The 26185-nt window shown below is 45.3% G+C and overlaps 1 protein-coding gene across 1 annotated transcript; it reads right to left on the bottom strand.

Annotated features, from left to right (window-relative positions):
* Positions 1–1954: 1954 nt before the first annotated feature.
* scn4ab (sodium channel, voltage-gated, type IV, alpha, b) lies at positions 1955–15185 on the bottom strand. Its single transcript, XM_069675925.1, has 30 exons — positions 15054–15185; positions 14734–14871; positions 13962–14080; positions 13773–13862; positions 13493–13621; positions 13315–13406; positions 12900–13190; positions 12502–12565; positions 12283–12424; positions 11910–12110; positions 11727–11829; positions 11295–11533; positions 10132–10203; positions 9940–10041; positions 9458–9814; positions 9076–9274; positions 8585–8862; positions 8267–8375; positions 7940–8094; positions 7311–7484; positions 7071–7193; positions 6578–6862; positions 6377–6430; positions 5918–6055; positions 5720–5824; positions 5333–5603; positions 4464–5085; positions 4240–4384; positions 4064–4141; positions 1955–3732 (listed from the first exon to the last, which is right to left on the bottom strand). The coding sequence occupies exons 1-30, from the start codon at positions 15183–15185 to the stop codon at positions 3370–3372; spliced, it is 5370 nt and encodes a 1789-aa protein (XP_069532026.1). The 3' UTR covers positions 1955–3369.
* Between the last annotated feature and the right edge of the window lie 11000 nt (positions 15186–26185).

The raw sequence follows: 26185 nt of genomic DNA, 5'->3' as shown, positions 1-26185 counted from the left end.
TTTTTCCCACATTTCCAATGAACATTGATTAATGTATATATTTTTTTGTATATAAACATACAAGTAAGTTTTGTCAATATTAGTTTTTTAAAATAAAATAAATATAAAAACACACTCTTCACTAGGGAGGGCGGCGCCCTAGCGCCCTCTCTTGGCCAGCCACCACTGCTTTTTAGTCTCTATTCGTATATTGTTGATAACTTTGTGGAGGCAGAGTTAATGTCGTAGCATTACGTTGAGCTTTTTTAGGGAATCATCGAGCATTCAGGCAGAATTAAAGCGATGCTTTATCGGCAGAAAATATCAGCAGAAACATTACATATCTGCAGATGCCGATAATATTGTGCATCCCTAATGTGGATTATTTCCTCTGAAGATGCATCATTTGGAACATGTCCTCCAAAGGTACAAGAAACATATTGTGTCGCAGGTGTCTGATGAAGGGACATGTCGTGTTGTACGAGTCTTCTGATGAGGTATGTCATATAGAAGTGATACTCACTGAAATATAGCTCTACCTGTAGCTTTACCTGCAGTCAGTTTAATGACTGGATATGATTTGGAAAGGTACACACCTGTATATGAAAGGTCTCCAGGCTCATTGATCTGCTTTAAATTTTATTATGAAATCCAGCACAGCTTTAAGCTTTAAGCTTTAAGATTATGTTAAAGGGTCGCTCCACCATTTTTAAAATGAGTCACATGCTTTGATCTTTAATCGTAACTTCAAGAAAGGTTAAACAAGATATGCTCCTGCCTGCTGCAGCTGACAGGTGAAGATCAGAGCACGGCCAGCAGAGGGCGACAGCTGCATACGGACTGAGTAAAGTCACAATAGAAACAGTTTTTATCAGCAGCAGAGACACTATTCTCTTCACATCAAGATTAACTAAAATCAAAACGTGTACACATCACCACAAAGCATTTACAGTGATAGTAGAGCTCTTATTCAAGTTAAACATGAACTTCAGACTGCAGAGAGAGAGAGAGAGAGATTTCCTCTGAAACATTCGATGACTGAAACAGGAAACTCAAAATGTGTGCTTGTGTGTGTGTGTGATGTAATACTCAGTATGTCAGTTGTGCTAGCAGCTGTTGCTCTTCTTGTCTTTCTCTTTGAACTTTGGCCGTTTAGATCTGACAACAGCTGCTGCGGCACCGAATCTGAGCCAGGCAGGAAGTGGAATTATCCCCTCTGAGCCAGGCAGGAAGTGGAATTATCCCCTCTGAGCCAGACAGGAAGTGGAATTATCCCCTCTGAGCCAGACAGGAAGTGGAACTATCCCCTCTGAACCAGGCAGGAAGTGGAACCATCCCCTCTGAGCCAGGCAGGAAGTGGAACCATCCCCTCTGAGCCAGGCAGGAAGTGGAACTATCCCCTCTGAGCCAGACAGGAAGTGGAACCATCCCCTCTGAGCCAGGCAGGAAGTGGAACCATCCCCTCTGAGCCAGACAGGAAGTGGAACCATCCCCTCTGAGCCAGGCAGGAAGTGGAACCATCCCCTCTGAGCCAGGCAGGAAGTGGAACAATTCCCCAGGAACATTCAAGTAAAGATGTAGAGGTATACAGGTACATATTTGTTCAGGTTTTAATGTGTAAGCTATAAAGCTGTACAGGTGTAAAAGTGTACAGGTGTGAGGTGTACAGATGTAAAGCTGTAAATGTGATCAGGTATAAATGTGTACAAGTATGTAGGTGTAAAGGTACAAAGGTGTGCAGGTGTAGAGGTCTAAAGGCGTGCAGATGTGAGCTGTACAGGTATGAAGGTACAAAGTTGAAAAGGTATACAGGTGTACAGCTGTACAGTTATAAAGGTTTACAAATGAAAAAGTGTTCAGGTGTAAATGTATACAGATGTAAACGTGTATAGGTACATGAAGGTGAATAGGTGTACAGTTATACAGGTGTACAGGTGTAAAGTCCAGGTGATCTTGAAGAACAACAGCAGAAACATTTCCAGGAGAGTTTGAAGCTTTAATCACTTTGCCGTCGCTGCAGGTTATAAATGATAACGATTAATCCTACAACATTTAAAATCGACCAATCAGCAGGATGATGACGGACACTCATCAACCAATCACATGAAGCGTTGGTTTCTTGGCAACAAGTTTAACAAGTTTAATTCTTTAAAGAAAGAAAAGATGAAAAACAACAGATGTTTCAGCTGAACTGCACAGAATTATTCTTGTTATAATATTTTAGAATAATATTCAATAATATCCTATAATAATTATTTAATACATATATGTTTAATATCTTAATAACACTGATTTACCATCATAGAAAAAATAGATGAAAGAAAGAAAGCGAAGGATCTGCTCAGTGAAGAAAAGAGAGCTTCAGATCAAATCAATCATAAACGATCAATCAATCAAGTTAAATGATTTCACACTGTTCTTGAGGACATCCTTCCTCCACCTGTTCGGCTTTAACTGCAGGCTGCTTTTGTATCTCAGTCTCAGACACCTCGTGAGATAAACCCAGGCTGAGCTCACCTGTTCCACGCCTGGTGCTGTGAGAGGACACGGAGGTGTGGACGGAGTCCCACCAGGTACCGAACACAGTCCATGTAGCACTTTCTGCTTTTTGAACGCCAGAGACGCTGACTGAGCCTCTGATCAGCACAGTTTATATAAAGAATTAAAATCCTAATAAAACAATAAAGTGATAAAGAGAAGTAATGGGATCACAGAGACCAAAGAATTCACAATATGATCACACATTAAATCACCATCATTTATACGATCAATCAATCAATCAAATTTTCTTTGTATAGCCAAATCATAACCAAAGTTATCTCGAGACACTTCACAGAGAGAGTTATGACACGCCTCACCCCTGCCCCAGCGCTCATACGGGTCAGAGTTCAGGGTCAAACTGACCCGGTGTCGACTCTCTCTGTTCCTGAGACAGTTTGATGTTCAGCTTCAGTTAGTCTGAAGCAGCTCTGATTGGCCGCTGCCTGGTCCATTACAAGCTCCCATTGGCTGGATGACGTCATCATCACAGCAGTGTAAGCGTCAAAAGGTGGGCTGCAGCTGTGACGGACTTATGATGATATAAATTATTAGTAATTTATATAATATTATTTAGAGTTAGTATCACATACAGCGTTTTAGAAAGTCCCTCAGCACTAACAGGAAATAAAGACGCAGTGATAAAAGGGTTTCAAGTGCAAAGCCAGAAGAAGAGCACAGAATCCACCGACACAGTTCATGAAAACAGCTGAATTTAACCGTCGACACGATCGATCTGCACATATTGGACACACAGTTGCCTCTGCTGCGATCTGTGGCTCTGCTGAGTCCGTTCCTCCCGCAGGAAACACTTCACAAGCGAGAGGAGAGCATGGGAAACTTCAGCCATCATCAGACGATAGACTCCTTCAGGTCCTCATCTCGCAGGAAGTCAGGGGCACTGAGGGGAGGAGCCGCGTGAAGGAGGAACTCGCTCTGCAGCATCACCCGGGGAGGAGGATCCTCACCACCTGAGCCAGGCTCCTCCGTCTCCTCCTTGTCTCCGTAAAACTGACTGATTCGTTTAAAGAGGAGTCCTTCTGTCTCCGGCGGTTGCAGCTCGTCTCGCCGTCCCTCCGTCTTTTCTCTGTATTTGTAGGACGCCAGTTTGACCGTCCGCTGCAGGAGGTGTTTCCTGTACGCTCTCTGGATCACCGTCGCTGCCACCTCTTCCTGTTTCCTCCGCAGGGTGCTGCTGATTGGTTCATATGACACCTGCAGGTAAAAAGAAGTAAGCGTGACTTCAGTCTATTTTGATGAATCAAAACCAAAATCCAAACCTCTGAACATTTGTCAATGCACCATCCACCTGAGACAGGAACCTTCGAATGCTTCCACAAACACTGAAGCTAACAGAAAGTCAAATCGTCTTCAGTCACGTTTCTGCTGAACATATAGAGTCAAGTCGTCTGCATACAGTGAAAACATTCTGACCCAAGAAGGTGAAGTTGAGCACAAACAGAGCCCTGGTGTGAAGTCTAAAGTCAATGTAACTAAGGTCAAGATATCTTCTGAAACACTGAACAGAGAATACAACAGAGTGAACCTTCGAGGGGTTGTTGGCCATGAACTTCTCCTCCATGCTGGCTTTGAGAGCGTCCATTTCTCCTGAATCACCTAGAACCTGCATGATGATGAACAGAACACAATATACAATTATTTTTACATTAAACGTAAAATAACACACAATATAAAAATAAAGGTAACGTGACCGTAGTTTACCTGCGCAGTGAGGGCAAGCAGGATGTCCAGACAGTGGATCTTGTCTCCAGGAACCAGAGGCAGATCCATTTGGATCAGTTTGATGGTGTTCGGTTTGGGAATCCTCAGAGGATCCTTCAGAGTGTCGCAGAAATCGGACAGCTTACTGTGGAACACAGGAGAGGCCATGAACAACACAAGGGAGTCAGGTCAGGATCAATAACACGCAGACAGGTGGGACTCACCTGTATTGGATGAACTGTGAGGCGCTGGGGTCGAACTTCTCCCAGGTTTCGTAGAACATCTCGAAGTCGTCCTCACACAGCGGGTCAGCGCTCTCCTCCGTGGCCACGTTGAAGTTCTCCAGGATGATGGCGATGTACATGTTGACTACCACCAGGAAGGACATAATGATGTAGGTGGTGAAGAAGACGATGCCGATGGCCGGGCTGCCACAGTTCCCTCTGACCAATGATCCTGGGTTCTCCACATCGGGGTCACAGTCAGGCGGCATGTTCATGATGGGATTCAGCAGACCGTCCCATCCAGCTGACGTGGTGATCATAAACAAACAGATCATGCTGTTCCCAAACGTCTCAAAGTTAAACATGTCGTCGATCATCGCCTCCTTCTTCACGTAGGCGAAGTTAGACATTCCGAAGATGGAGAAGATGAACATGATCAGGAAGAGGAGGAGGCCGATGTTAAAGAGGGCAGGAAGTGACATCATCAGGGCAAACAGCAGTGTCCGGATCCCCTTGGCGCCACGAATGAGACGAAGGACTCGACCAATGCGAGCCAATCGGATCACACGGAAGAGCGTGGGCGAGACAAAATACTTCTCTATGATATCAGCGAGGAGGAGGCCTGAGGAGAAGGAAGTGAGGAGGTAAGGAATGACAGATGGTTGTTCTCTAACATGTTCCGACAAATACTTGAACATTCGTATCCTCTCGCTTTATCCATGAATTCAGTTTCCTAAAGTTTCAGACATATGAGGAGATTTCTGCTCCTTGAATACTAAGTGAAGACATCAAGACGCATCACAGCTATTGTTCAGATGATGACATCACTAGATGAGACCACGACATCAGACATGGATCAGGCAACTCACCAACAATGGACAGGATGACGACTACAAAGTCAAAGATGTTCCAGCCGACAGCAAAGTAGTGCTGCCGGAGCGCAATGACCTTCAGACTGCACTCTGAGGTGAAGATGACGATGAAGGCAAGGTTAATCCAGTACAGGAGGTTTTCTTTCTCCGCACTCTGCTCGTCCGTCTCCACCATCATGGTCACCATGTTGAGGCAGATCAACACCATGATGAAGATGTCGAAAAACTGTGTGGTGACCAGGTCGAAGACCAGACCCTGGAACTTATTCTGATGTTGCAGAACAAGAAGAAACAGATGATGTTAGACCAGAGCAAAGTGTTTTTATTTGTGGTCCCACCTGAACCCGTCCCACCTGGTTGTAGTCAAACAGTAAGCGAACTGACCTGAGGTCGTGGAACAGGTTTCTGAGGTTTTTTAGAGCCCAGTTTTTTCATGGCGTTGTAATATTTCTTCTGCTCTTCTGTCATGAACAGATCCGTTCCCCCCATGTGAAGACAAAATAGAAACAGTTAACTCACTGACCGAAAAATAGAACGTTTATAATCACAAATGGATCGGTTTAAAATGTGAGAAAAACATATCTTAGCTTTCTGCTGGTTGAAGTTGTCGATGATGACTCCGATGAAGAGGTTAAGGGTGAAGAAGGAGCCGAAGATGATGAAGCCGACAAAGTAAATGTACATGTACAGATTATCCTCATACTTGGGCTGAGAACCCTCCTACACAAACACACAGTATGGTAACATTAGTTACATTTGTACAACCTGATACCCGATACTACCAGTGCAATATTTACTTCCATTATAAGTGCTGCTCCCAATCTCATAACCAGTGTTGGTTCTGGTACCATTTTTAATACCAGTGCAATCATTAGAGTATCAGTTCCAGTGTTTGTTCCTTTATTTATTTTTTTTACCAGAATTGGTATCAGTTCCAATATCAGGTCCAGTATTAGTTCCAGTATTAGTACCAGTGTGAATACCAGTGTAAGTAGCAGTATCAGTTCCAGTGCTTAAATAACTACTGGTTGGTGTACTGACGTTTGTGGAGTCCACGGCTGCGTACATGATGTCCATCCATCCTTTAAACGTGGCCTGAAAGAGGAGCAGCTTAGTTTTAGTATCGGCACAGCTGAATATAAAGAGTCCAGTCGTCTGCATACAGTGAAAACAAGAATACAGCAGTGGACACAGACAGCAAGAAGAACCTTATAACCACAAAGGTTGAGTGCTGAGACCCACCACTTGCAGCAGGGACAGGTATCCCATCCCAACGTTGTCGAAGTTGACCTTAACATTCCTCCAGCGAACCTCAGTGAAGTTTTCTGCAATCAGAGCCAAACACTCGGTCTTGTTGTGGACGTCGTCGGGGCTAAACATCTCCTCAGCGGTCTCATTATAACAGTAATAAAACTTCCCTGCAAACAGATTCACTCCCATGATGCTGAAGATCAGCCAGAAAATCAGACACACAAGCAGGACGTTAAAGATGGAGGGGATCGCTCCAACCAGGGCATTCACCACCACCTGCAGACGGATGGACAGAGGTGCAGGAGGACAGATTGGACGACAGACGTTACATGGCAGTCAAAATGAAGCACCCCAATTTCTACCAGATTTAATGCAGGTGGACAAAGGACATTAAAATTGGAGCAGAGTTTGGGCCTGTGATAGTAACCTTAGATTTATCCAAACGTTAGACAGACAGGTTTAGGGAAAGAAAGGGTTGTCTCACCCTCATGCCCTCGAAGCGAGACAGGGCCCTCAGGGGCCGCAGAGCTCTCAGAGTCCTCAGAGACTTGATGGCTCCCAGGTCAGAGTATCCCAGGATGTTTGCTGTCAGAGACACCAGAGACACCTGAAAGAACAGCACACCTGGTGAAGATTTCCGACCGCAGACAGGCACGGTGGTCACCACGCGTTGCTGAAGGATCAATCTATCACCAATAATCACTGTTATTAATCGTGTTCTTACGTCTACAATGAGGAAGTCCAGCCAGCACCAGGCGTTGGTGAAGTACGTCTTGTATCCATAGGCGACCCATTTGAGAATCATCTCCACCACAAACACGTAGGTGAACACCTGGTCAGCATACTCCAGAACAATCTTTATGGCGCGACGTTGTTCCAGGTTGATGTCCTCAAAGGCCTGTTAGCATACAGTCTAATGTTACCTGAGCAGGTGTTCAGCAGGTGAGTCATACATCACAGTTTCTGAGCTTCAGGACCGGGCTTGATGCTTCAACAGTTCATCGAGGATTAATGAACGTTATTTCAAAGTGTTAATCATTTCTCAGTTAGTAAACGATAGCATTACCTGCTTTATGGTGTCCATTTTAGAAGTCAATGTCAGCCATGTTTGTAGTCCACTGTTCACAAAGTCAGCCTTGTTAGTAGCGCTATAGTCAGGCTGTGTCGTCTTCACATGTTAGTTCTCACACTGCACACAGAACCAATCAGATCTTACCTGCTCAGTCAAGTGATCACATTAAACGGACCAACCAGCATGCTGAGGACTGAGCAGCTGTCACACTTATAAAGTATTTATAAAACAACTTTTACAACGAGCTTCTTTGATCTGTGATATTGTATAAAAAAGTGTACCAGAGCTCCACTGCTCAGCAGGATCATGAAAATAATGAAGGTCTCAAAGTAGTTGTGTTCTACGATGGAGAAACAGGTTCTCCTGAGGTTAGACCACATCTTTCCTCTGCCCTGGGACGTGTCTATGTCCAGGCACGGACAGCGTCGGAAGCACTCTGAAAAAGACACATGTAAGTGTTTTATGAAGCAGCCAGCTGCATTACAATGTTTACAGGAGCCAAGTATTTACAATGTCTTCAACGCTCCTGCAGCAAAGCTGAAATGGAGCAACGTGGTAGTGCTTGCAGGTGTGTGAGTGTGTGTGTGTGTGTGTGTGTGTGTTTGTACTGTCGGTGCAGCAGTCCTCAGGCGTGTTCGCATCTTGATCCTCATCCTCTGCAACCTCCTGGACTTCAGGAAGTTTCTGTACCGTGCTGCAGACTGACGAATTGTCACACTAAACAAGAACGTCAAACAGATTTCATTGTAATTCACCAACAGCCTTTCGTTCATATGTTTGTGTTCATGTTCATGTTTATGTTAATATTTGTGTTCTTGTGTTTCTATGTATCTGATGATTCAGGACTCTTCATCTCAGTGAGCCTACTTTATTAAATACAGGTTGTATCTTGTTAAAATGTTGAACTTGAATAGAAAAATGTTTACTTGGGAGTGTTTTTGTTCCTCCCCCTCCTCCTCCTCTTCATCCTCTTCATCATCATCATCATCCTCATCTTCATCATCGTCGTCGTTGTCAGGGGTCTCAAAGTCGGACTCGGCCTCAGCGATGGGGACCCTCAGGGAGGCAATGTTGTGGTAGTTGCTTGTCAGAATGTCATGGTTGCAGTCTTGGGCTTTGGTGTCTGACATCGTCTGGTCTGGGGTCACAAAGGTCAGAGCCAAGACCTCCTTACTTGTACTGCTTTCTTCCTCACTGTTGACCACTGAAGTTAAATTCACAACAGGGAAATATCATCACATGAAATTAATTAAATCATACAATCTCTGATTCATAAAAACTTAAACTTGAAATCAAAATGTATTTTTCACTTAAAGACCAAGCACCAACTTCTAAACATAAAAGAATAATAACAAAGATGTGTGAAGAAGTCAATAAATAAATGAAGTCACTGCTAGAGCTCAAGGTCTGGTGTTACCATTTTGGACTGGGTTGTCATGTTCTTTCTTTCCTATTAAAGCCCTGATATGTTCCAGGATCCAGGTCTTTATCCAGGCCACAGCCCTGTCGATCCGGTTCATGGCAATCTGCAAGTTGTTTTCTCCTTCTTCATCTGGAGCAGCCAGATTATCTCCGCTGAATGAGCTCAGTAGCAAGGCCAGGAACAGATTCAGAACCTAAAATGAGACCAGGAACAGGTTCAGGACCTCAGAGGGCAGGAAAACATTTTGGAACCTGGTCAGCCACCTTCTAGCCAGAGCCCCAAAAACTTGATCCCAAACCTGGATCGATTCGAAGCCACAGCTGTTCAGCAGGATTAGTGACACACTACAACGAGCTCAGGTCAGAGCGCAACTCACCACCAGGTTTCCGATGACTAGAACCATCATGAAAATGGTCAGACACATGACTTGACCTGAGACCTCCATGCAGTCCCACATGGTCTCAATCCACTCTCCACACAGGACCCTGAAGATGATGAGGAAGGCATGGAAGAAATCATACATATGCCAACGAGGAAGCTCGCAGTCAAGCGAAATGCGACACACGCAGTCTTTGTAGTTCTTCCCAAACAACTGCATGCCGACGACTGCAAAGATGAAGACGATGATGGCCAGAACCAGAGTCAGGTTCCCCAGAGCGCCGACAGAGTTCCCGATGATCTTCATCAACATGCTGAGGGTCGGCCATGACTTGGCCAGCTTAAACACCCGCATCTGGACATGAGACAGGCAGGGAGACAGGTGAGGTGACATGTAGACAGGCAGGTGAGGAGGCAGGTAAACTGTAGTTTGTTCATTGTAAAAAATGGTGATAATGAGGATGATGAAGTTACACTGACCAATCTGAAGGAGCGCAGCACAGAGAGACCCTGAACGTCGGCCAATCCCAGCTCCACCAGACTCATAGTGACGATGATGCTGTCAAAGATGTTCCAGCCCACCTGCAACCAAAGAAAAAAGAGCAGAGGTGTGTTACCATGGAAACAGCCATCAGTCAGCATCACGGAGCTGGTAGCAAATGGAAGTCTGACCTGGAAGTAGTAGTATGGGTCCATGGCCAGAAGTTTAAGGACCATCTCAGCTGTGAAGATCCCCGTGAAGACCTGAAGGGACAGAGGTCGGCAGAAGAAGGTTAGCACCAGGGGTCACATGGAGGAAGTACGTTTGTACTCCATTATGTAGACTGAAGTAACTTTTTAATTACTGTGTAGTTGCTGTAGTTTAAGATTAGAGATACTTCAGTCATCTGATTATCTTTGTGTGAATGGACAGATCTGGATGTGTTGGACTGACAGCTGATCCGTGGATTCTCTGAGGGAACTTTGCATCCTCACAACACCCTCTTTACTTTTGATAATAACAGAATCTTTTCTAGCCTCCAGTTTGAACCTTCGCCTACCACCAGCCCTCAACCCAGCTAGCTAACCTCCTTTCTGCCCCACCTTCTCAGCCATCATCAGTTGTTGTCGGGTTCTTGAGCCTCCCCGTCCTGAGCAGGCCCACTGCAATACCTGTTTCCCTGAGATCTCCAAGCCTTTAGAGAAAGCCAATAGGGTGAGAAGACACCCTGACATCTGGTGGTCCCCTTTTTGGGAGACTTGCCTGGCCATTTTCCAGGCACTTATGGAGGCCACTAATGAAGACGTGATCCTGGTTCTCAATGTCATTAGCAGTCTCAGCTGCCCAGTGCCACAGGGATTAAGCTGTCTAGCGCCAGAGAGACTCAGATGTCCAGTGTAAGAATGGAGACTCAGCTTTCTAGAGCCACAGAAATCTGCTGCCCAGGGCCATAGAACTCGTGTTTTCCCTGGCAACGCCCAGGCACACCTCCAGTCAACAACTCCCGTCAACCTACAGCCACACTTCCCTGAATATCAGTTTGCAGTCTTCCCAGTGAGAAGTCTGCCCCCCCGGCATCCTGCTCTAACTGGTGGCTATTGATTGCAGTCAAGTCTTCTCTTTCACATCATCTAACAGTCGTTGGTACTGCAGCCCAGCTGTTGGGAATAATATCCTGGGTAGCAGAGTTACCATAAACTCTTTCATACATCTTAAAGGTTTTTTATATTTCAGTAAGCCTGTCATTCCGGTGGCAGTAATGCCTCACCACCCATGACCCTGGCCAGAGTGTAGAGAACAACAGACTTTACTTGTTCTGCCATGCCAATGAAACAGATTTTTCTTCTTAACTTACTAAATTTCCGACACTCAGAAGATTCTCAAACTCCTCTGTCATCGGATAATGCTCCATGGCCATGAAGACAGTGTTGAGGACAATGCAGATAGTGATGCCAAGGTCGACAAATGGGTCCATGACGATGATGTAGAGCCACTTTTTCAGCCACAGCCAACAGCCACAGCAGTTCCACTTCAGGAAGATGTTGGCGAAGGCATACCAACATGGAGGACAGGGCCGCTGGTCATCCTCAAAGTCTGAAACACACACAGTGAGATAATTAATACCTGAACCAAAAGCTGAGACATGAAACTGAGAGCTACATTAAGGCTGTATAGGGAGGAAAACTTGGTTACGTCAGTGAAAGATCAGCATCATTGTACCTCAGCATGGTTTTAGAAAAATACACTCAATCATCTTTAGAACTTTATTAATGGACACTGTGTGTACCGTCCATAGCATTGTGTTCTTCCTCGTGGCTCGTTATTTCTGTAGATGAATTACTTGTCTCTAGATCTCTTCTCTCAGAGAGCGCCGCTCTGCAGGCTGCCTGCTGTAACAACAACAACACATGTTGAGCTGCATGTCTGGCTTAGTAAACGTTTCTGTTTTGTGTCATCCATCAGATCAGACCTCCTCCTCTCGCTTTTTCAGGGTCTCCAGGATCTGAGCGTACTCCTCCTCTTTCTGTTTAATCTCCGCAATGGTGGCCTCGTTCTGCTCGGCGTAGGCCATGGCAACCACCGCCAGGATGAGGTTAATGAGGTAGAACGACCCAAGGAAGATGACGACCACGAAGAAGATCATGTAGGTTTTACCTGCTGCCCGCAGTGTCTGCAAGGACAGACAGGTGAGAGACCGACAGACAGAAACAGTCCCTCTGATGTTTTTTTATCAAGCAATGTCATTAAAACAAGAACTCTGTTACAAAAAGCGGCTGAGGTGGAACATTTAGTGTAGGACCAGTGAGGACCGGTGACTGCTCCGGGACCAGTCAGGTACTGACCAGCTGGAACAGGTTTTCCCAGAAGTCCTGAGTCATCAGTCTGAAGAGCGACAGGTACGCCCACCAGAACGAGTCGTAGCTGGTGTAGCCATAGTTTGGATTTCTGCCTGCCTTCAGACACATGTAACCCTCCGGACAGACCCTGAACACACCGTCATCTTCATCATCAGCATCACCATCATCATCATCATTAATATTATCATCATCATGTGAACATACCCGGCATCAGAGCTATTCCCACACAGCAGAGCGTCAAGTTGACCAGGAAGGTAGTAGTAGTTATCTATCAGAGCAAGAGACAAACAGATGGATAAAAGACAGACAGAAAAATACAGCTGGAATCAGAGAGTCCACCTCTGACTCAGACTCACAAGTTAAATTCACGTGTTGTTTCTGAGAGGGTCAAGTCGTTGAACTATCTCCAGCCACTGGAGGAACTCAGTATGTTTCCTAAGTAAGAATATAACTATAAATAACGGGGTTCCTCAGGGCTATGTTTTTGGACACCTGGTTTTATTTCACCTTCTTGACTAATTATTAGCAATGGAAAAATGTTCGCCGCTATGCTGACGATACTCTGCTGTTTATACCCGGAGGAAGATTATCAAATGTAGTACCTGGGTTGTTGATGTGCTCATAGAAAGCAAAGTCTGTATCGTTGGCATGGGTATTGTTGCCGTAGGTGTTGTTGCTATAGGTATCGTTGCCATGGTAATACGTGTCGTTGTCAGTGTCAGACGTTTGGTTAAGCAACATGGGTGGTATCAGGACACATTTCTGCCGCAGGTTTCCCATGAAGAGCTGCAGACCAATCAGAGCGAAGACGCTGAGGCAGAACACCGTCAGGATCATGACATCGGCCAACTTCTTCACTGATTGAATTAGAGCTCCGACAATCGTCTTCAGACCTGGGGGGCGGGGTCATCAACACAACTTAGACATGTTTGATGGATTAGCTGTATGCTATAACTCTGTTTGAAGGTGGATTTCAGGGGTTAAATCCAACTTTAAATGGGTCACACGCTTACTGACCGGGGATGACTGTGATTGTCTTCAGAGCACGAAGAACTCTGAACGTCCTCAACACGGAAACGTTTCCTAAATCTACAACCTCTGTGAGGTAACTGAAAGACAGTGAGACACCATCATCACCATCATCATAACCATCATCATGCTCATCCTCATCATCCTCAAAATGAGTGTCACTCACGCCATGCTGATGACCATGAAGTCCAGCCAGTTCCAGGGGTCTTTGAGGAAGGTGAACCCTCCCATACAGAATCCTCGTGACAGAACTTTGGTTGTTGCTTCAAACGTGTAAATAATTGTGAACACGTATCTGTTGGACAGAGAACACTGAAACATTAATAAACCGGTGGAGCAGAAACGCTACAGACCTCAACCCTGTCCACAGAGGTCAAAGGTCAAACGGTTTGAACTTAAACTACATTGAAGTTTAAATTATTGTGTTGGCGTGTGTGTTAACTCACTCAACAGTCTTGCTCCAGGGTGGAGGATCGCTCATCGTCATGAACGCACAGTTGGTCAGAATTGTCACCATGATGAACATACTGAATAAAGTTTTGGCTTTAAGGACACGAAAACTTATGCAGCTGATAATTTATCAATAATATGGTGTGGTATCATGAAAGAGTACTGTGTGACATCATAAAGGATATGAGTGAATGAGGATCTTGATGGCGGTGGTCCTCACCGGGTTGAACGGACTCAGGCAGTAACAGGCTGGCTCTGCATTGAACCTGTAGATAACGTTTCCTTTACCAAGCACGATGAAGGTCTGGAGAGAGACAGGTCAGAGAGAGAGACGGGTCAGAGACACATACAGCTCAGAGAGAGACAGGTCAGAGACACATACAGCTCAGAGAGAGACAGGTCAGAGACACATACAGCTCAGAGAGAGACAGGTCAGAAACACATACAGCTCGGAGAGAGACGGGTCAGAGACACATACAGCTCAGAGAGAGACGGGTCAGAGACACATACAGCTCAGAGAGAGACGGGTCAGAGACACATACAGCTCAGAGAGAGACGGGTCAGAGACACATACAGCTCAGAGAGAGACGGGTCAGAGACACATACAGCTCAGAGAGAGACAGGTCAGAGACACATACAGCTCAGAGAGAGACAGGTCAGAGAAAGAGACACATAACTTGCACCTGCAGATGATGTTGCTTTTACCTAGCTCAATGAACCTCTGCAGGGAGAGTGAGGCAGGTAACGAGAAATAGACAGGTCAGACAGAGACAGACAGGCTCAAGTAACAAACACAGACAGGTCAGAGAAAGTGCCAGATAGGTCAGAGAGAGAGACAGGTTAGAGAGAGACAAACAGAGCGGTCAGGAAAATGATAGACGGGTCAGTGAGACAGACAGGTTAGAGACAGACAGTTCAGTCAACAGAAAGAATATAAATTTTATCAGAGACAGAGACCATCTGTGATTGGTAGAAGGGATCCAGCTCCTCCAATGGAGTGTTGAGAAGCTCAGGGGGCGGTTCTCCATAGATGAATGGGACGGGCTTCCCAGCCTCAAGGTCGCTGGCAGGTTTAGGAAGATTTTCCTCCGCTATCTGTCAATCACAGAGACAGCCAATCAGAGAGACTTTTAGTGAGAGAGAAAGTACACAAGAGTGGCAGCCCATTAAATACTAGTTCTGAGTGTTTTCATTACAGACTTGTTTTTTCATACTTATAACATGTTCTCACTGTATTGATTACTTTTTGATGACAGTTGAGAGCTGCTCATGGTTACCTCAATGTTCTTCTCCTTCCTCCTCTGCTGCTCCTTCTCCTCCACCTCATGTCGTCGTTGGATTTCCTCCAACGAGGCTGGTGTGAAGCGTCTGAAGACCTCTGAACCAACAGGGGGCAGCAGAGGTGCCATCCTGGCATCATGGGCACTGCACAAACTCCACTGTCACCTAGCAACCCCCTCCTGTCAGGTGGGGGGAGGGCATGACATAATGAGACAGAGAACCATGTTCAGGAGAAAACATGGAAAGTAGAAAATAAGTAAACAGGTAAAAACAAAGCAAAACCTCCAAACGAGATGAATCTAAAAATATTGTAAAACAGAGGCACTGTACATTCTGTTTCACTCTTTCAAAGTCACTGCACACATTGTACTGCAGAGTCACTTCACATCTCCTACAGCAGAGTCACTGCACATCCTCTACTTCAGTCACTTTACATCTTCCACTGGAGGGTCACTGCACATCTCCAACTGCAGTCACTGCACATCCTCTACTTCAGTCACTTTACATCTTCCACTGGAGGGTCACTGCACATCTACTTCAGTGGCACTGCACATCTTCTACTGCAGGGTCACTGCATATCTACTTCAGTGGCACTGCACATCTTCTACTGCAGGGTCACTGCACATCTACTTCAGTGGCACTGCACATCTTCTACTGCAGGGTCACTGCATATCTACTTCAGTGGCACTGCACATCTTCTACTGCAGGGTCACTGCACATCTACTTCAGTGGCACTGCACATCTTCTACTGCAGGGTCACTGCACATCTACTTCAGTGGCACTGCACATCTTCTACTGCAGGGTCACTGCACATCTACTTCAGTGGCACTGCACATCTTCTACTGCAGGGTCACTGCACATCTACTTCAGTGGCACTGCACATCTTCTACTGCAGGGTCACTGCACATCTACTTCAGTGGCACTGCACATCTTCTACTGCAGGGTCACTGCACATCTACTTCAGTGGCACTGCACAAACATATCCCACCCAACACAGACACCTGCCCCCCTCCCCCCACCTGCCCTCACACACACCTGGCAGGGATTTGCTCTGTACTGAATGAACTTTATAAGCCTGCGAACAGTCTGAAGCCACCTGGCAGGAAGTTGTTCACATGTCACAGTGTCAATATAGAGAAGACACACACACATATGCACACACACACACACACTTCAGCGTTGCCAGGGTTGACCCCACCCTCGCGTTGCCATGGCAGTAGCAGCTGTTTCGAGTCATCATTTTAACCCTGCGGTGTAACATTTCAGTCACTACGATGACCCAGCTCATTCCAACACACACACTCACACACACACACACATGCTTCATTCCTCTCTGTGTTCCTACATGATTTTCTTTCAGCCCCTCCTCACCTCCCTCTGATCAACCGCTGACCTCTTTTCGTCTCCTTCTCGCTTCCTTGTTTCCTCGTTTCCTGTCCTTGTTTGATGATGGTGACGGTCATAATAAAGATGTTTTTAGTTACATGAAGCCACATCTGATTCATTTATTATTTCCGTCTGCATTTATCGATAATGTGAGTTGTGTAATAATTCAGGTTATATGATCTGTTTAAATTATTAATAATAAGGGCAAACTGTATTTCTGTTTGTGTGTGCTCCAGGAACTACTCGGTGCCAGATCCCCCTGGCCTATTCGATGGCCACGTCTGGCCCATGTATTTGAAACACAAGAACTGCCTGCCTGTCTATCCTTCTGTGTGTCTGTCTCTCTGTCTGTTTGTGTGTATCTGTCTATCTGTCCACCCATTTGCCTGTCTCTCTCTCTGACTTCTGCCTATCCATCTTTTTGTGTTTCCTGTCTGTCTGCCTGTCTGTCTGTCCAGCCCTCCATATGTCTAACTGCCTGTCTGTCTGTCTGTCTGTCTGTGTGTACCTGTCTGTCTTACTGTCTAAGATCCTCTATCAGACTCTGCTGGTTCCCACAAATATTAGGCTACAGGGTGCTAAATACAGCAACACACACACACACACACAGACACACACACACACACACACACACACACACACACGTGTTCCCTTGGCTGTCAGTCAGTTTAAGATCAAAAACAGGAGCTGTTGAGGTCTCAGTGATGAAATAACAGAATGTCACTAATGAAGATGAAACGTTGGAACATGTTTCTTCTTCTCTTGTTTTAATTATTGTTTCTTCTCATGTTTCAGCCTTAACGTCTCATCTTTTCACGCTGCAGCTTCACTGTAAACAACTTTTCATTTCTTTCTGTTTCATTAAATCTGACGATAAATGAAGATGAAAATACATAAATCACGATTCAATGTCCGGCCTTCTGCTACATGTGTTACACGCGTTCACTTCCTGTCTGCAGCACATGCTCACTTCTTCCAGGAGACAGGCTGTGTCTGAAAACACTCACTATACAGTCCATCATAAAGAGTTGACACTTTGGTAGTGCTGTCCGAATGTTAAGTGTCACACTAAGTATCCCACAATGCATCATGAACAGTGCAACTGATGGTTGCACACTACTGCATTAATGCGCTGGCCATGCATTGCACAGAAAAAAACAGCCCTGACTTAATTATGATATGCTAAGTATAGGTCACAAGGCCACATGAGGGAAGAGAGTATTAGGTATACAAGAGTAGATATTGGAAACGAGAGGAAATAAGGACACGAGAGAGGACTTTAAGATACTGGTGAGGACATATTGACACGAGAGAGGACTTAAGAAGGAAGGAAAGGACACAAGAGAGGATACAAGAACACAAGAGAAGATTAGGTGTACAAGAGAGGACATAAGGATATAAAAAGGACCTAATGATTTGAAAGAGAGTACATAACAGTAAAAGAGAGGACTTGACAATAACGGACATAAGGTCACGTAAGAGGACCAAAGGATACAAGAGAGGGGACATAAGGACACAAGAAAGGACTTAAGAAGAAAGAGGATACAAGAGAGGATGCAAGGACACAAGAGAGAATAAGGTATACTAGACAGGACATAAGGTCACAAGAGAGGACCGAAGGATACAAGACAGGACATAAGGATACAAGAAAGGACATAATGATTAGAAAAAGAGGACATAAGATTCAAAGAGAGGGGCATAAGGACACTAGAAAGGACATAGGGATGCAATATAGAGGATATAAGGGTACAAGGGAAGACCAAAACATATAAGGGTGGACACAAGGACTCAAGAAAGGACATAAGAATACAAGAGAGAGGTCATTAGGACTGAAGGAGGATGCACCAGACAAGCGCCAGGAAAGAAGGAAACATCTCTCCTAAATGAGCCTCTCTGCACTGGCTCCCTGTGAAAACTGAAGTACAATTCTTTTCACTTGCAAGGCTCTTCATGGTCAGGCACCATCATATCTTCAAGAGCTCATAGTGCCATATTACCCCTCTAGAACATGGCGCTCCCAGGATGCAGGCCTGCTTGGCGTACCTTAAGTCTCTAAGAGTAGTGTTGGAGGTAGAGCCTTCAGTTATCAGGCCCTTCTCCTTTGGAATCGTCATCCAGTTTGGGTCCAGGAGGCAGACGCCCTCTATACTTTTAAATGAAAGCTTAAAAACCAGACTCATACCATCACTCGGTATCTCTTCATTGCACATCGTGTACACCAGAGTCACTGCACATGTTCCCCTGTAGAGTTACCGGTACTGGTTCAGTCATTTATCACTATATCCACAGCTTCTGCTGCAGTTTCCCCAGACAGTGCCAACTTTCTGGGTTGTCCCAACAGCACTCAAAGCAGGTTCCTTGATCAGTGACTTTTACCATGAAATCTTGCTACAGTGGCATCTCAGTGGGGGCAGACTGGGTATCTTGGAAACTGCATGTCAAAAAAGATCTGCACACCATGAAGCTCCCATAGAGGATTTTATTCAGCACAAAGTGACGTTTGGAGCCAACATGCTCTTCCTCAGACTTGTGTCTATCTTGCCAACTGCCACAGCAGGTGTCCTGAATCTTGACAGCGAGTCAGTGGGTGTGGCACGTGGCCCAAGCAGCCACAGTTACTGTAGCATTTCAGGAAGGTCCCAGCAAACAGCTGAAACTACCCTGGTGTAGGTGGGACCACAAACAGCAGTAGCTACCCTGATATCACAAAAGGTATCACAAACAGCGAGGACATCTCAGAGAAGCTATGGCCTGGCTGACCAGGACTTGGAGAGACCGATCAGAGTGCTCAGACCTGGAAGTGACTTGAAGCAGGAGGACTCAGAGCAGGTTCCTTGGACTCGGAACTGACTTGAAAAGGAGAACAGCACCGAGAGAGTGATGAGGCAGACAAGTCATCAACTAGGGTGTGGATAAACAAAGGCTCGGGACCAACAAAGGGTTGGCTCTTGCCTGTCCTTGCTCAATCACCTGGCCAAGCAGTTTAAAGAAGAAATAAAGAATGCATAGAAACAAATATGGCGGACATTAACGTCAGCCCTTGGGTCCTCTTCATCATGCAACAGTCGACTGACAGAATCTGACTTTAATCAAGAGAGAATAGTTTGATTTTCAAATGTTTTCTGGCTAGCTGTTAGCCACCATGGCTACGTAGCACATGCAGTTTTACTATTAACATAAAATGAGTTAGTATCAAATTTAAATACAAACCAACAAACTCTGTCTAGTTATAATTCAAATACTCCGCTTTACATGTCCAGATTGACACAATAACAATCAATAACAATCATTTACACTTATCAACAATAATTAACACTCAGTAACAGAGTGGACAGTTTAAGTTCTGCTGGTAAGACACCATTGATAGATTCCATTCATGCCTACAGTGACCAACATGTACAAACATAAACGTATTAACTGAACGCTAAACTCATTGAATGCAACATTTAAAAGATGTCAGAACACACGACTGATCAAACGTGATAAAATAACAAGAGTGATGTATGAAAACAGGCGTCTTACTCTGTTCGGCTGCTGTCGGTTCATTCCCTGCTTTAAAATGAAGCTGTCTGTGTGTGTGTGTATGGAACGTGAGAGTTTGTCCGTTTGTGTGGAAGTGTGTGTATATGCATGTGCGTCCGTCACTAACATGTCACTCAGCCTCTTGTGTTTGTGATAACAGGCGCCACACAGAGACTCAAAGAGACTAACAGCAGCAACATTGGTCACGATGTCGTTTATCGCCAGTAGATGGTGCCAAAGAAAATTTGAGTCTGCATAAAACTGAGCAAAATATTAAAAGTACACAACGGTACATGTTGAGAGCTAATAGCTTCTGTTGCTAACCAGTACAACTTCAAACTTTGGTAACTGATATTTGTTTATCATTGATCAGTAAGTCTCAGATTTTGTTGTTTTATTTGATTTAAAAGCAGTTTTTCAGTATTTAGCTGTTTCTTAGTGAGCTGGTGCTCTGAATACATGACACATGCTAACTAAACATGTAACAATTCTTAGGCTATATGTTGCTAACGGATGCTAGCAAGGATGCTAACACAACTCAATGCTAACTTGTAAAGATGCAATCATTTAACAGTGCTATAATGTATCTACCCCTACATGTAACAAAGCTAACATGTAATATTACTTTTATGTAGCGATGTTAACATGCTATGATGCTAAAATGCAACAATATTAATGTAACTATGCTAGGGGTTAGCGTTACAGCTCCACCGAGCAGCTCTCAAGACACAAGATTAACTTTTCTTTAGGCAGATATGAAAGTCGCCCCCTCCTCCAAGTCCTTGTGACAAGCTAGGCTAACAGTTTGTCCCCACTGCTCACAGTCTTGGTGCTAGGCTAGGCTAACAGTTTCCCCCACTGCTCACAGTCTTAGTGCCAGGCTAGGCTAACAGTTTGTCCCCACTGCTCCCAGTCTTAGTGCCGGGCTAGGCTAACAGTTTGTCCCCACTGCTCCCAGTCTTAGTGCCGGGCTAGGCTAACAGTTTCTCCCACTGCTCCCAGTCTTAGTGCCAGGCTAGGCTAACAGTTTGTCACCACTGCTCCCAGTCTTAGTGCCGGGCTAGGCTAACAGTTTCCCCCACTGCTCCCAGTCTTAGTGCCAGGCTAGGCTAACAGTTTCCCCCACTGCTCCCAGTCTTAGTGCCAGGCTAGGCTAACAGTTTCCCCCACTGCTCCTAGCTTGAGATGAAACTGATGATCTAACAGAGAACAAGAAGATCATTGAATGTTTGACTGCTCCTTTAAGCTAAGATACAGATGTCTGTCTCTCAGAGAGACAGACAGGTGACATGAAGCTGTGTGACAGACACACACACAAACACACGTACACTCAGCTGTTATCGGTGTTGTTGTTCCAGCAGAGTGTGATGTTGTGTCACACTGATAAAGAAAAGTCATTCTGCTTTTAATGTGCGCGCGTGTGTTTATGTGTGTGTGTGTGTGTGTGCGTGTGTGTGTGTGTGTGCAACCATAGACCACAGAATGTTGTTGGACGCAGTCAGAGACGCCCGGCATTTCCTCTCCTCTGTCAGCTCTCCACGCTAAAATAAAACGATACGTATGTGTGTGTGTGTGTGTGTGTGTTTGTGTGTGTGTGTGTGTGTGTGTCGCAGCGTCCTGCAGGAAGTGAATGACAGACTACAGCTGACACCAGTAGAGATGATTTCAGTAATCCTGTAAACAGCTCAGTGTCTATAAATCATGATCACATCTGAAAAGTTAATTTCATCATGTTGTGTTGAAACATGTTCATTAATCTGTGATGTGTGAAGTAATTAAACTAAACTAACTCTTTGAACGAGTCCTGAAGTGATGAATGTGAATCGCTGTTCAAGTAAATGAAACTTTAGGAGAGACAACTCTCTGCAAAATGTTTAACGTTACCTGTTGGAGCAGGTGTTTGTGACCTGGACTGATTTTGCAGTGAGGATCATTTGCATAAAAAGGGTCCAGTTTTGCACCAAGTGTTTGTTTATCATCTGATTAAAAAATGTCTTAAAAGGCGGAGAACAAAGACGGTTCTTGTTCTGAGAATAAGACGGTTTGTTTTTGACTCATTGCACAAAAAATCTGTCGTGTGAATTCATCCCTGAGCGATCAAGAAGCGCCGCTGAAGCTCTGCTGATGTTTAAACATTATAACGTATTGAAGCAACGAGAGGGAGAGATGTTGTACTGAATATCATCACGGCTGTGATTCGGTCGTAGGCCCGAGGCCGCAGGTGTATGTGCAATACACACACCAAACAAATCCCAAATCTGGCAGGCCTAAGGCTGCTGTCGCTGTGAAAATCAGAGGTCAAAGGTCAATTCGTTCGTTTCTATCATAGTTAATTAGCTTAGTTCATCCAAACAGATGTTAGGAGCTAGCTCCACAGATGTGTCGGCTAGATAGCATTAGCTCCTCTGTCAACACTGCTGCAGCACAGATATCTTTTTGCAACCAGATATGTGTGATAATCCCACAATATTAAACCCTTCCTGTGTCGCCCCCAACCCCCGCCCCCACCCCCAACCCGCCTTACTGCGTACATATTATCCTGAACTGAAGCTAGCCGCGCTAATCTGACCAGCTAAATGGTATTTCCTCTGGCAGGCTGTTGACCTTTCAGTGTGACCCTGCTCCTCGAGCGGTTAGCCTGGCCACAGCCACACTGAGCTAAATTAGACTGCAGCAGTTGTTAATATCTGATCCCTGATCAGCTCGTTCAACACAGTCAGTCGGCCTATAAATACTCAGTCTGCTGGATGTCTTAAACTCTAACCCCAACCTGCCGCCTCGAGTCAGCGTATAAAACCAAACCTGAACCTCACCGTGGAGCCGGAGAGCTGCTCTTTAAACTATTAACAGCCTGAATCACATGTAGCATGTAGCACAGAGATGCTAACCTCCACAACAACATCACTGCTGCAGGAGGCTGCCTTCATCACTAAGGCATTGTGGGTAAAATCCCCTGAAACACCTGCAACAAACTACTGAAAAAGATCATGTGAAAAAAATGCCTAAAAAATAAATTCCTGAAACACCTGAAAAAGACAAACTGCAACACACACCTGAAAAAGAACACCTGAAACACACACCTGAAAAAGAACACCTGCAGGTTGAAAACTGAACTGGGATTAAGAAATACAGAGAGTCACCTGTGTCACCTGTGACCACCAGGTGTGATCTGCAGCTTCCTGTTGGGATAACAAACTGTTTCAGGTCTCTGATTCAGCAAGAGAGAGAGAGAGAGAGAGGATCACTTCAACAGCAGCACAGCAAGTGTACTACAGGACACACACACACACACACACACCGCACCGTCATCTCCATCGCGCTCCCTAAATTCTCTGGATGTACGCTTCAGCACGGTGAACTTTATTTATAAAGCCTATCATGACACCAACAGCAAACATCACACCACACTTTAACTTTATTTATACGCTAACAACATAGCCTGTATTAAAGATGGCCGACATGACAGCTCCCCAAGAGTGAAGCCAAACCCTCTCTACCGCCCCCTGCTGACTGGCTGCAGTATAGCTCATAAAGCCCGCCTCCTCCATGTTAACAGATGGGACATGAGTCAAACTATAAAATCAAAATACACGTCAAATACATTTTTCTCCAACATGGTTTCTGTCATTATAGTTAGTTCTTATCCTGCTGATTTATGTCCAAGTGTTGTGCCTCATGATTGACAGCTCTGTTGACAAATGGGGCTCCTGCAGCGTTCTGTTCCCGAGTAGCAGAGTAGAGGAGGAACGGCGAGAGGAGACGTAACTAACACTAACACTACAGTCATTGAACTTTCCATCAGCGTGAATATCTGCTTCAGACCGACACAAGAAGCTGTTCTGCTGCAGACTGAGCCCACCTGAGGGCTCCAACACGCCAAGGACACCTGAGGGCTCCAACACGCCAAGGACACCTGAGGCTCCAACACGCCAAGGACACCTGAGGGCTCCAACACGCCAAGGACACAAGGTAAAGGTGTGTGTCGGGTAGAGGAAGGGGCGGGACGTCAATAATGCCGCTCCACCAGCCGATCTCTACTGCACACGCTCAGAATACAGATGACCAAGATGGCAGCGCCCGCTCCGAGGGGAAGGATTGGCTTCACTTTCGTACAACGAGAGGAGGAGACGCGTCGGCCATCTTTAAATGCTCTCACTGGTTAACAATCACACCTCAAGTCAAGTTAACTGTATTTTACAGAAACATCAGAATTCATATAATTATATATAATTCTGTTGTGACGTCTAAATGCCTGAGAAATCACACACACACACACACACACACACACACACACACACACACACACACACACGCACACACACGCACACACACACTGACGGTCATATCGCCGCTGATAAACAGATGATGGCCAGTCTTACCTGCTTCTGTCGGTTGTTCCAAAATAAATCCAGAAAAAACACCCAGCAGCCCGTCTGTCTGTCTGTCTGTCTACCTGTGCCTCCACCTGTCTGTCTGCCTGTGTCTTTCTCTGTGTGTCTGCGTGACTGTCTCTCTCTCTCTCTATCTCTCTCTCTAAGCCTGTCTGTCTCTCACTCTAACTGTCTGTCTGGTGTCTTCTGGCCTCGCCTTGCTTCGCCTCCCTGACTGAAACCTGAGAGGTCAGGTAGTGTGTCATCACACACACACACACACACACACACACACACACACACACACACACACACACATACACATACACGTGAAGTCACATGTCCTGTAGTTCCCATCAGGCCTTTTTCAAATCATTTGTTAAATATAGAAAATATTTATTTCAATATTTTAAAACAGGTCAAATTAAATCTCCTCTTTGGACTCTGAATATAAAGTATGAAGAAACATATCTGTGAGTGTGTCAGCACAGTTTGTGTTCACTGTGAACAAACACAACTGATTTTAATGTTGTTCTTTTGATAAATAACACACAGCTAATCATGTATTGTGATGTGTTCTCTGTCATGATAAATAAACTGATTATTCTATAGAACATGAGTCCTGGTCCCGCTCACTGACGGGTTCTGTTCCCGGTCTGCAGAGGTCAGTGCCGACCAAAAGTGCTCCAAGGAAGGAAAACCAGTGACAGCGTCATGGGCGGCGTGTGGGGAGCGAAGGCTGGCCCGTGTGGTCCGATCCAACAGAAGAGCTACTGAAGCTCAAACTGCTGAAAGAGTTAATGCTGGTTCTGATAGAAAGGTGTCAGAACACACAGAGCATCACAGGTTGTAGTGTATGAGGCTGTGTAGCTGCAGAGCGGTCAGGGTGCCCACGCTGACCTCTGTCCACCCCTGAAAGCGTCCACCATGGGCACGTGAGCATCAGAACTGGACCACAGAGCGATGGAAGAAGGCGGCCTGCTCTGATGAATCATCTTTTACATCATGTGGATGTTACTTTGACACGTGCCACCTACCTGAACATTGCTGCAGACCAAGTCCACCCCTTCATGGAGACAGTATTCCCTAAAGGCAGTGGCCTCTGTCAGCAGGATGATGCGCCCTGCCACACTGCAGACATGGTTCAGGAATGGTTTGAGGAACAAGTTCAAGGTGTAGACTTGGCCTCCAGATTCCCCAGATCTCAGTCCATAGAGCGTCTGTGGGATGTGCTGGACAAACAATCGGTCCATGGAGGCCCCACCTCGCAGCTTACAGGACTCAAAGGATCTGCTGCTCACGTCTTGGTGCCAGATAATGTTATGGCTGGTCGGTGCAGATTAAATACTGAATGTTAAGATGCTAACTGCTAACATGCTCAATGCTACGACTTCTCACAGCAGACTGTCCTAGGATGAAAGGCTGAGTGGAGGCCAGTCAGTGTTTGTTTAATTCATTAATTAATGTTTATTTACAGTGCTGCAGTGGTAAACAACGTCCACCAGCTGGCTGTGCACGAGTTGAACTGGGACTGCAGTCACCTGTCAGCACATGTAGGTAAACACTGAAGGGTGAGGTGCTGCCCCCTGCTGGTGAGTTTGAGCATGCTTAGGAAATGTGTTTGTGTTCATTCTCTTCAAACCGACCTGTAAGTCACACCTCAGCTGAGTCTGCAGGTGAGTTCCTGTCAGACGCTGCCCCCAAGTGGTGAAAGAAGAGAATTACAACAGAGGGTACCGATCAATGAAGGAGGAATAAAAACACATATCTGCTGCAGGGTCTAAATTATTGTCAATATTTTCACGATATTATTTTTATTTTAATACATTTCTTAGTGTAACTGTGTGAAA

Source organism: Semicossyphus pulcher, unplaced genomic scaffold, assembly GCF_022749685.1.
Source record: "Semicossyphus pulcher isolate SPU_LCO1_2020_fin unplaced genomic scaffold, fSemPul1.0.p SCAF_25, whole genome shotgun sequence".
NCBI lineage: Eukaryota > Metazoa > Chordata > Actinopteri > Labriformes > Labridae > Semicossyphus > Semicossyphus pulcher.
Note: the sequence above shows the minus strand (reverse complement) of the source record. Positions and strands in the feature narration are given on the sequence as shown.

Coding starts and splice junctions, on each gene's coding strand:
- scn4ab (XM_069675925.1), bottom strand. CDS start 15,185: ATGGCACCTCTGCTGCCCCCTGTTGGTTCAGAGGTCTTCAGACGCTTC. Junction 10,204..11,294: donor TTCTGAGTGTCGGAAATTTA/GTAAGTTAAGAA, acceptor CTGTCCCTTCAG/GTCTTCACGGGGATCTTCAC. Junction 5,825..5,917: donor TCAACCAGCAGAAAGCTAAG/ATATGTTTTTCT, acceptor TTTTGTCTTCAC/ATGGGGGGAACGGATCTGTT.